Consider the following 11,549-nt stretch of genomic DNA (forward strand, 5'->3'; position numbering starts at 1 on the left):
TAATGTTTCTCCACAAAGGACGCCGATATCAACAGAATGATTTCAAGACACATTTATTAACATTGTTTTTTGACAAAACATTATACTGCTCTGTGTTTTATAAGCATATTACATAGGCTTCAATCACTCATCTGACTGCAAATATCAGATTATGGAGCATGCAAAAGAAAATTGCAAATGCTGAGATTATGAATATGCTTATTATAGCAACATTTTGTTGTCATTACCAGTGAATAAAATGACTAAACAAACAGATCTGGTGAAGCAGCTGATATAGTGATTACCACGCACAAATGTCTCTTGTTCCTAAAACGAACAGAATATGTTGTAAAAAATAATCAGAATGCGTTAAAGGGTTAGTTCACGCTAAATGACAACTGTCGTCATTTATTCGCCCTCATGTCCTTCCAAACAATGAGTCAATTGTCATTTTAGCTGTGAACTATTCTTATACAATGCCCTCGGATGTTAATAACATGGCCCCGAATCTAGTTAATAGGCATAAACATATGATCAATCATTCGTTTAGTAAAATAAAGTCAACTCTGATGTGTCATAACCAGCTACATTCATAAAGAGGACTGAAACATTATCTACACAGACAAACACAAAGAAACCTAAGAGAATGTTCTGTGTATAAGGTGATTTTAGATGTGTTTTCTCCTCTTCCCTCCTGACGTCTCCGTATAAAGTGCCATTCCCTCCATCCCGGGTTCGATTCAATAGAAGAATGAATTTAACGATTGCACTCACGTCTCTTTTTCCGCCCGCCCTCCTCCGATTCTTGATCCTGCACAGACCAGATTTATAGTTTTCATTATTCTGCAGGACACACGGGTGCGTGAACATAAAAGTCCTGTCCATGGAATATATTTACAGCAGTATAAATGTTATAGGAAAATCCCTACTAGTTACACACAGTGATAAGAGCACTGGGAAAATGTCCAACACAGGCTCACTGGGAAAATGAATGTATATCATGTTGCTTTTTTGCACGTTTCACAACACTTTTAAAGTGAAATGTCAAGCGAGTCAGTTATATCTGAAACAAATGACTGTGAATCTGGTTGTTGTATGTATCGCGGCAGTTCGGAAATACAATGTCAGTGAGTGGCGCTAAAAGGTTAATGCTCAATCGCATTTGAAAATAATATACCGCCAAAACTAAACCCGACAAACATGAGATTAAACCAGCCATGCCATTTTAGCTTGCTTCTACAAGTGTTTAAGCTCTTTTATCGTGACTTGCATTCAAGCGCTTCACATCACAAGTGCAGTGCTGTATCAGGTGAGATATCGAGAAAGTTAACCATTATAGGAAATACATATGGAGCTGATTATGTGACGTCAAAAATGTATTAGTTTACAAGTGCTCGATGGTAAAAGTGTTCTGAGGTCATAGCATTCTTTGGCGCATGGAACCATGTGAAAATAAGTCTTTATTAATCGATAATCTGCCAATGTAATCATAATTTATGTGAAAAGGAATAAGTTGTTGGTCTTTTACTGCCACTAGTTTTCATTTCAGCTGGAAACTGAATGTCACAAGTTTCAAACAGCACCACAGCTCAGTGTCGTTGAAAAAGTAAGACACTGGACAGAAGTGACAGTAAAGAGAGCAAGTGTGTAGTTTAAACGGGACGACCTGCTGGAATCAGGAGTGTTCCTCGGCGCTGCCGCTGAAGGAGCGACTCCGTATGTGGTTCCTCAGCTGTTCGATCAGCTCTGGATTCTGCTGCTGGATCTGCTGGGCGAACTGCTGTCCACTGAGAGAAACGTCAGCAAACACTCCTAGTTTATGAGCCACATCAAATACATCCTGCCACGTTTGTAATTCTGCTTGGTGCCTCTGGTGTATATTATACACATCACCTCTGAATATCTATGCACCACATAATTCTTAAAACCTTGCGTGGAACACATGTCCCGTCAATCAGATGTCAGAAAGATGCTCACGCTTCAATGAGACTGGATATGTCAGATAATCCTCCCACTCCTGCGGCAGGTCCGCCCACTGCGTTAGACATCATGCCCGACATGCTGGTTTTGGACAGTTAATCACAAACACACCTGGTCATGACTTTGTTAAATATAGCGTATGTATCTGTTGCAGTATTACAGGGTTCGTACAGATACAGTAAAAAGAAATACAAATTACAGATATGAGGTATCCAAAATACAACTTACAACGTATTTAATAATATATTTTGAATACACAGTTTATAATTGCTATTATTGTTCAGTAAATAATGTTTTATATTATAATGTTGGCGTACTTCGTATCGAGAAAATGTCTGATGGGGGTTTATCAGACGGGCTGCAGTGTTCGTTTTGCGTGAAAAGATTGTGCCTTTATGAAAAAATTAAGTTTCATAAATATATTGTATTTAAATAAGTCAAGCACTTTTCAAGTACCTCTTCGTAAATATGGCTGTTTTCAAGGGTTTTCCAGGACTTACATTTTTAAAAAGTCAAATTAAAGTACTTTAAGCACCTTGTACGAACCCTGGTTTTGGCTGTTTGAAGGGAAAGTTCATCCAAAAGTGTGTGTTTGTAGCGTGAGAACAAACCTCATCGGTTCTCATACGTCAAGAAAGTACAGTTGAGTTTTGTTTACCATATTTGATGTACTCTATGTACGTGCATTGGTCAATTAAGATAAGAAGCCTTAATAAAAGCCTAAAACATATCTGTTCATCATATTAAGTGATTGTCCTGCTTGGAACAAATTGCCCAATCTTAGCAGATGTACACTATTGTTCAAAAGTTGACAAAGAAGTGAAAGTAAAGTCATTTATTTTGAACTTTCTATTTGTCAAAGAAACACGGAAAAAAAAATGTATCATGGTTTAAACTGAAGAATTGAGAAACTGCTCAATTCATTCTTCACGTACGTTCTGAAGCTGGAAAATGCTGATTGTGTAGACTTTCAAAAACATATTTCATTGTGTTCCAAAAGATGAACAAAAGTCATACAGGTTTGGAACGACATAAGGGTGTGTAAATGATGACAGAATTGTCATTTTTGGGTGAACTAACCCTTTAAATGAATTGAAAGGTTTAATTTGGAAGCACAAACGTGCAAGACTTGATTTATTTAAACTCACAGCTGTTGCACCTGCTGGTTTTGCATCACACTGGCAGCCTATAGAGCAAAAGAGAGAGTGTTTGAGTGGATACAAACATCAAATTTAAAGAATACATGACAGTGACATTGTAAGATTACTGTTTTAGATCCAATAAATACAGCCTTGGTGACCAAAGAGACTCTTTCTGACAGACTCCAAACGTTTAAACGATAATGGATCCTTGAAAATGGACTAACATTGATGGAGTTTTTGTCCGATAAAATGCTCTGCACTATATTCTGCAGAGCAGTCCTGTATGGTAATGTGCTGCTCCAAACATAGGCACAGGCTCTTTAATAGCATAATCAATGCCTAGAGCATGTCAAATTCATCTTTCTTGAGTTCCTCCTTCCTCTACACCAAGGCAGTCTCACCTTGCATTAGATTTGGTGCATTTAGGTCTTAAAAGTCTGTTCTTTTTATGAAATTGTCCCAATTTCTAGACTGCTGCAGTGTGCTAGAAACCCCACGCTCCCCCTCAGTCTGATTCAAGCGACTGGCCCTTTAACTCTGGCATGGGCCGCGTTCCAGACAGATGAAAGGGGTCGCAGGGTCGATTTATGACCCGTTTCATAAATACTATTAACAGAGAAATGCGAAACCACACACTTGCGCATACCATGCTAATGAAAGCGGGGTTATTGATGAGGCTGGCCATGTCAAACCCCAGTCCTGTGGCCGTCTGTGAGAACACATGTAAAAGCTAATGTTAGGAGTTATTATTGGCTAGTTCTCATATTTAATAACTCAACTGGGATACTCAATATACATTCATTAAAAACTAAGATAGACTGAAGTTGCTCATAAGGTGGATCAAACTACATACGACAGCAGCTTCTTCTACTCACAGGACTGGATGCTTCTTTTTGTTTCTGCTCTGCGATCTTTAGGTTGGATTTGTAGGTGTCGTTTTCAGGATCTAACACCAGAGCCTTATTAAAATAAGATATCGCTTCTGGATACTTGCTCATAGAAGTTAGTGCCAATCTATAATCATAAAAAGATCAAAGAAGATAAAAGTAATGTAATTTTGTAAATTAATAACTGTAACATACTGGTTACTTTTAAAGTATTTTAGATTAACTTTTAAAATCTGTTGTATAACTCAGCAGAGATGGGAATCAAAAGGAATGCATTTATTCTGGTTTCTGATTCATCTGAGGATGCTAGATCCATAATGATTTCATTTATGATTTTCAGCCCTCGCCACTATAACTATATTTACTATATACTTCCTAACTATATATTAAACAGGAAAAAAGTACAGTTGTAACCAAATATTCAAGACTTTGGGGATAACTCATGAGACTGATTCATTTAATTATCATGAAACTGATTCATTTAATATTCATGAGAGTGATTAATTTAATTATCATGAAACTGATTCATTTAATATTCATGAGAGTGATTCATTTAATTATCATGAAACTGATTCATTTAATTATCATGAAACTGATTCATTTAATATTCATGAGAGTGATTCATTTAATTATCATGAAACTGATTCATTTAATATTCATGAGAGTGATTCATTTAATACTCATGAGACTGATTCATTTAATTCTCATGAAACTGATTCATTTAATTATCATGAAACTGATTCATTTAATATTCATGAGAGTGATTCATTTAATATTCATGAGAGTGATTCATTTAATTATCATGAAATTGATTCATTTAATATTCATGAGAGTGATTCATTTAATTATCATGAAACTGATTCATTTAATATTCATGAGAGTGATTCATTTAATATTCATGAGACTGATTCGTTTAATTCTCATAAAACAGATTAATTTAATGCTCATGAGAGTGATTCATTTAATTATCATGAAACTGATTCATTTAATATTCATGAGAGTGATTCATTTAATACTCATGAGACTGATTCATTTAATTCTCATGAAACTGATTCATTTAATGCTCATGAGAGTGATTCATTTAATTATCATGAAACTGATTCATTTAATATTCATGAGAGTGATTCATTTAATTATCATGAAACTGATTCATTTAATATTCATGAGAGTGATTCATTTAATATTCATGAGACTGATTCGTTTAATTCTCATAAAACAGATTCATTTAATGCTCATGAGACTGATTCATTTAATTATCATGAAACTGATTCATTTAATGCTCATGAGAGTGATTCATTTAATTATCATGAAACGGATTCATTTAATGCTCATGAGAGTGATTCATTTAATTATCATGAAACTGATTAATTTAATATTCATGAGGGTGATTCATTTAATTATCATGAAACTGATTCATTTAATATTCATGAGAGTGATTCATTTAATATTCATGAGACTGATTCGTTTAATTCTCATAAAACAGATTCATTTAATTCTCATAAAACAGATTAATTTAATGCTCATGAGAGTGATTCATTTAATTATCATGAAACTGATTCATTTAATGCTCATGAGAGTGATTCATTTAATTATCATGAAACTGATTAATTTAATATTCATGAGAGTGATTCATTTAATTATCATGAAACTGATTCATTTAATATTCATGAGAGTGATTCATTTAATATTCATGAGACTGATTCGTTTAATTCTCATGAAACTGATTCATTTAATGCTCATGAAACCGTTTAATTTAAAGCTCATGAAACTGATTCATGTAATTCCATTAAATTCTATTAACAGAACTTGTGATTTTAATAATGTATTAGTAAATGCTGAAATTGAAATGATTAAGATTAATAAATGGTTAAGTATTATTTTTCGTTGTTAGCTCATGTTAACCAATGTAGTTAACTAATGTTACCAATATAAACTTCTATAATATTTATAAATTATATCTAATATTTGGTTTATTTTATTTCAGCCTTATTTCAATGAACGAAAATGATTTTTAATAGTTTAATTTTAGTTTCAGTTACAATAACAACACTGACGGTTATACCACAATAATTAAACCATCTCACCCCATTCTGCCATAAGCTTTACTGTACGAAGAGTCGATGGCGATCGCTCGTTCACAGTCTCTCGTAGCCTCTGTGTAGTTTCCAAGTTTACTATGCGCCGCAGCCCTGAGAGAGAACAACCCCATCAGTCAACACCACACACCAACACATCCGTCTTTATGAGTGACGCATTCTCGCAGTGTGATATCGAAGCGTTCACCTGTTACAGTAGTAGACTGCATTTCTTTGGTCCAACTCAATGGCTTTTGTATAACAATCCACAGCACTGCTATAATTCTCCTCTTTCATGTGGTTATTCCCTAAAGAAACACAAAAGCATTTGAGCATTGGAAATGATTGATGCATTCATTATTGATCATGTTTTTATTTGCATCATCCCAATGGAACAATGTGATGACAGAACGATTAAGTTATACATTATGCATCGTGTAATATGACTTGAGTCTAAATACAGTAGGAAAGGTTGACATGCCCTCGTTTTTAAGCTGCTCAGCTCTCTCAACGTCCTCAGGAGATGGAAACGTCTCAGGTAACGTCACAATATCATTCTGGAAACAACAATTAGACAAGAAACTGTGGGAAAATGTGCGTCTAAAATCTTGCTTGTTGCATATTATGCAGAATTAAAACAACAGTAATCAAAAGCATGACAGGCTGATATGTATAAAGTGTGGTTACTTTGAGGAGAGAGTTGAGGAATATCTCTCTCAGTGGCTGAGGGGCGGCGAGATGGCAGTCACTGGAGCTGATCTTGAAAGTGGTCTCGAGACACTGTACGGCAACTTAAATAGAGAATTATGCATTCATATTTTCAATTTTGTACAATTGTGTATTTGTTTAAAAAAAAAACAATAACGCTATATATTAATTACATATTACAATGCTGATATGGTGGTGTTTCTTCTACAATGGTGGCCATTTATGAAGACTTTTTTTTTATTTGAATGTTCTTTTAATTGTTTTATGAATATCTTAAATGTGCAATGTTTTACCATGTCTTCATCATTTATTGAAATAATTTTGAAATGTGCAGTATATGTACAGCTCAATTTCTAAACTGTTTCAAAAGAGTTTAACTTGGATATTCTGTAAGCTTTTCACTTTTATTTGGCCTCTTTCCCAAATTTTTTGGAGTGTGTTACATCCACACTTCCAAAATGTGTTTACAAAATACAATCAATTTGTACATTGGAAACCTTTTAGGTTTAAGCTTAAAGGTTCAAGAAAATGAACAAATAACAAACTCTTGATTTTATTGCATTTTACAAAATGTCCCAACTTTTGAGGCCCTTAAAGTGTACCTTCAATGTTAACTCTTTACAATAAGGTTCATTAGTTAACATTAGTTAATGTATTAACTAACACAAACTAATAATGAGCAATACAATGTTACTGTATTCGTTTTTGTTAATGTTAGTTAATAAAAATCCAGCTGTTCATTGATTGTTAATGTTACTTCACAGTGCATTAACTAATGTTAACAAATACAACCTTTGATTTTAATAATGTATTAGTAAATGTTGAAATTAATAACTAAGATTAATAAATGCTGTAGAAGTATTGTTCATTCTTAGTTCATGTTAACTAAGGTAGTTAACTAATGAACCTTATTGTAAAGTGTTACCCATTCAATATAATTAAGCACACTTCTTTTTTTACAAATCACAAAATGGCCACTTTCTTGTCAGTTAATCAATCTGATATATCAGGCCGCCGATGTATCACTAATAATAATGTAATTAAACAGACAAGTAAAATAGTTTGCTGTGGTGACTTTCAGAAAGTCGTTCTGATCTGACAGAGTCCAGAATCAGTCCAAGAGCAGAAAAGGCCTGTGACTTTAAATGTTTTAAACATGAGGGTGACCTACCTTCCAGGCTTTCCTGTTCATCTGAATTCAGCGAGCCACAGTGTGTCTGATCTCTGAGGAACTGCACGATAGAATATGCCAAGCGCTTTTCCACTGCCATTTTGTCTGGGAGAAACCTGAGGAAAGATTTGTTGAAAAAGGTCCTTTTCAATAGATTCAGACGTTAGAGGAAAGGTGGCATGGATGGGTCAGCTGAAAGAGGAATAATGATTTAACAAGAGACTGTACTGACAAAATATTCAATAATGTGTACATTTTGCAAGTGATATCAGCTGATTATTCTAAACATATTTAGACACATAATTAGGGGTGGGAATCAAAAATCGATTCCAAATCCAGAATCGGATACTTGTAATACAATTAAAATTTCGATTCCGCAATTTACGCTAATCAATTCCTGTGTGTGTGCATTTTAATGTGATTTCAAACCATTTTCAAGCGCAAGAAGACAAGAAAGAGAACTCAACTCTCGCATCGCACACTGTTTCCTTTGCGCAGACATCCAAAGCGGCCTCTCATAGATCATTACATCTGATCACTTCATGTGTTTTCTGTGATCGGATAGCTATCCGGTCGTGAAAAGACCAGGTGTAAATGCCCTCTGAAACGCTTTCGAGATGGATTTAAATCCGGTCGCTCAAACCACTTCAGGAGGGGGTCTGGCCCGCATTCCAGACGAAACTGGACAAGTGGAAATGCATCTGGTTGTTGAAAACACATTTGTAATTTTACTCCTCCCAAAATGTTCAAGCGTGTTATGGGTTCTATGTCATGTTATAGCCAGATATGACAGCGCTAGTGAAACACACATTGCTGCAAATTAATCTGTGTATCTCTTCAGCAAGCCAACGTGCAAACTGACGCAAATAAAACAGAAAGTAAGCTCAAAACACAATCATCTTCAATAAAAGTAGTGAGACTAAATGATCTTACCGGTGCTGAATTGAAGATCGGATTTATATTTGTTTTGCGGAGATACATTTATGTGGGCAAGGGTAAATGGAACCATTTTAGTAAATCAGATAGTTATCCGATCTATTAAAACACATGTAAATGACAAGATGTAGCCTAAACAGGCCCATATAGTGTACGATACTGACTGAACTGTGTTCTCACACGCGTCTTCTTGCGCTTGAACGCACAAATACACACAAAAGTATGTCAAAGTATCCTAGTAAACACAGTCGATTAAGTTATGTCTTAATTGAATGCAAGCAGAACGCATTTGTATCAGTATATTGTATCCTGCATTAGGTTTTAAAGTGACAGCAGCCTAATATTCCTGTTACAGTCTGTGTCATTAACGTTAATCGAAAAACAAAAGAAAAAGAAAATCACTCACTGATCTTGACTGAATAACTTTTGTAACTTTAAAAAGGATTAATCTATATTTTATTTATAAAAAGAAAGCTATGCAGTGTTATTTTACATTTGATTCAAATTTCTGTACCTGAACTTTATTCAGTTGTATTTTGTTTAGTGCAGTTGTTTTTGCTGTGGTATTTCTGTTAAAACCATAGGAAAACCATAGGTTGCAGATTTTTGTTCATGGAAATCAGCTGCAACAAAACGTTTTGCTAAACAAATTATGTTATATGTACTGCTAAGGGATACATATCCCTTATAACGTAACACTCCGCTTCGCGTCGGGGTCCTGATCAGCCTGTCGGGGTTGTATTCGCTATAACAACCGCCTCGCTCTACATTATCCCGCTTATTACATGGCTACCTACCAAATAAATCAATAATTTGACACAAAATATTGAATTAAAAAGGAGTTTATTGATTTTAAAACGATTGTATTGCTTCCGCTAAAGAAAATAGTCCGTTCCGTCTCTACGGTTAGAATCCTGCATCCATAGCAACGCTCTGTTTTTCATGGCAACGGTGTGTTATACTTAGCAGCGGTCTGTTATGTAAGGGTTCCGCCGAAGTCCATTAAAACCTGATAATGGACACCTCGAAGGGCATTAACCCGCTTATACCATGGTCACTTACGAAAGAAAGAAATATTTAATCAATTAATAATACTTTAATGTGTTTTAGAGTAAAAATTGTGAGGGTTTTTATTTATTAAGTCGAGCGCACTATTTAATATCTCCCGTATACAGGCGTTGCCAAGCAACGTGGCCACAGCGACCCGACCGCAGCAGTTGATCAGTGAGTTTGAGCCAGCGCAATCATTTAGAACCGTCATCAGGCAAATTGACGGCACGCCTTTCCTAGGTGTACATTATCACTTTTTAATGGACACCCTGCAGCCAATCAGAATCGAGTATTCACCCAGACCATGGTATAAGTAAGGGTTAATGCCCGACGAGGTGTCCATTATCAGGTTTTAATGGACGACGGCGAGGCGTGAACCGTCCGACGCGCAGCGGAGGACGGTTGCCTCCGCCGAAGTCCATTAAAACCTGATAATGGACACCTCGAAGGGCATTAACCCGCTTATACCATGGTTACTTACGAAAGAAAGAAATATTTAATCAATTAATAATACTTTAATGTGTTTTAGAGTAAAAATCGTGAGGGTTTTTATTTATTAAGTCGAGCGCACTATTTAATATCTCCCGTATACAGGCGTTGCCAAGCAACGTGGCCACAGCGACCCGACCGCAGCAGTTGATCAGTGAGTTTGAGCCAGCGCAATCATTTAGAACTGTCATCAGGCAAATTGACGGGACGCCTTTCCTAGGTGTCCATTATCACTTTTTAATGGACACCCTGCAGCCAATCAGAATCGAGTATTCACCCAGACCATGGTATAACAAGAAATAACAGAGCGCATTCTAAATTAGAATTCAACCAAGCCATGTAATAAATAATTTTACTGGAATCAAATCTGGGAAATCGATAATCGGAATCGCTAAATTTCAAACGATGCCCAACCAATTATGCTGCATGTTGTTGCAGGGGTTAATTAATTACATAACAGTCTTCTGATTTCATCAGCTTCTGCTCATCAAAGCCACATGGCTGTGATCTGAAATATAAAACTGTTCTGGTCCCATATTGTAGACTAGCCTATATAGAATAGTTTCGTGCAGCTGTAATGGATCAACATTCGCAGGATATTGAGTCTCTTATGCATGTCCCTGGATAACAAAAGCCAAAACACATGATGCAGTTATGATGTAATAATGACAAAGGCATCAAAATTCGCCCTACAACATGAAACATAATTTAGCCTGATGTATATATAAGAATAAACCTATTGTTAGGTAGATGAGCAGTAGCCTGTGCATCACAGATGGTCTATGTTTACACTGGTTTACACAGATGAGATTGCAGGAGGTTGGGCAATGGCTGAAGACATTCGCAGTTTAATTAACGGACAGAAAGAGAAACCTTTGCAAACGCAAGTCTCTGATACACTTCTAGACTCATATCATCTCATATCAGCGCACAATATCAATAACATTATAGTCTTGTGGATGCTGTGCGCGCCCCCGCCCACCTACCTGGAGAAAGTGCCCGCAGCGCTCGTTCCAGCCACAGCGTCATGAACACTCGCGTCGTGAGACTGATGATGAGGATGCGCAGCACAGCGCATGCGCCGTCGAGCCGGAAGTGGCATTGTTCAAGGACTACAATGAAGAGTTCATGG

At 36.0% G+C, this 11,549-nt stretch overlaps 1 protein-coding gene across 1 annotated transcript; it reads right to left on the bottom strand.

Moving 5' to 3' along the window:
- Positions 1 to 37: 37 nt before the first annotated feature.
- sgtb (small glutamine rich tetratricopeptide repeat co-chaperone beta) lies at positions 38 to 11,537 on the bottom strand. The gene is made up of 12 exons (XM_084104593.1): positions 11,404 to 11,537; positions 7,943 to 8,058; positions 6,751 to 6,854; positions 6,545 to 6,620; positions 6,272 to 6,371; positions 6,073 to 6,177; positions 3,977 to 4,115; positions 3,748 to 3,810; positions 3,108 to 3,145; positions 1,957 to 2,040; positions 1,646 to 1,766; positions 38 to 790 (listed from the first exon to the last, which is right to left on the bottom strand). The coding sequence occupies exons 1-11, from the start codon at positions 11,517 to 11,519 to the stop codon at positions 1,655 to 1,657; spliced, it is 1,053 nt and encodes a 350-aa protein (XP_083960719.1). The 5' UTR covers positions 11,520 to 11,537; the 3' UTR covers positions 38 to 790; positions 1,646 to 1,654.
- Between the last annotated feature and the right edge of the window lie 12 nt (positions 11,538 to 11,549).

The sequence above is a fragment of the Abramis brama genome, assembly GCF_963993115.1.
Source record: "Abramis brama genome assembly, chromosome: 25".
Lineage (NCBI taxonomy): Eukaryota > Metazoa > Chordata > Actinopteri > Cypriniformes > Leuciscidae > Abramis > Abramis brama.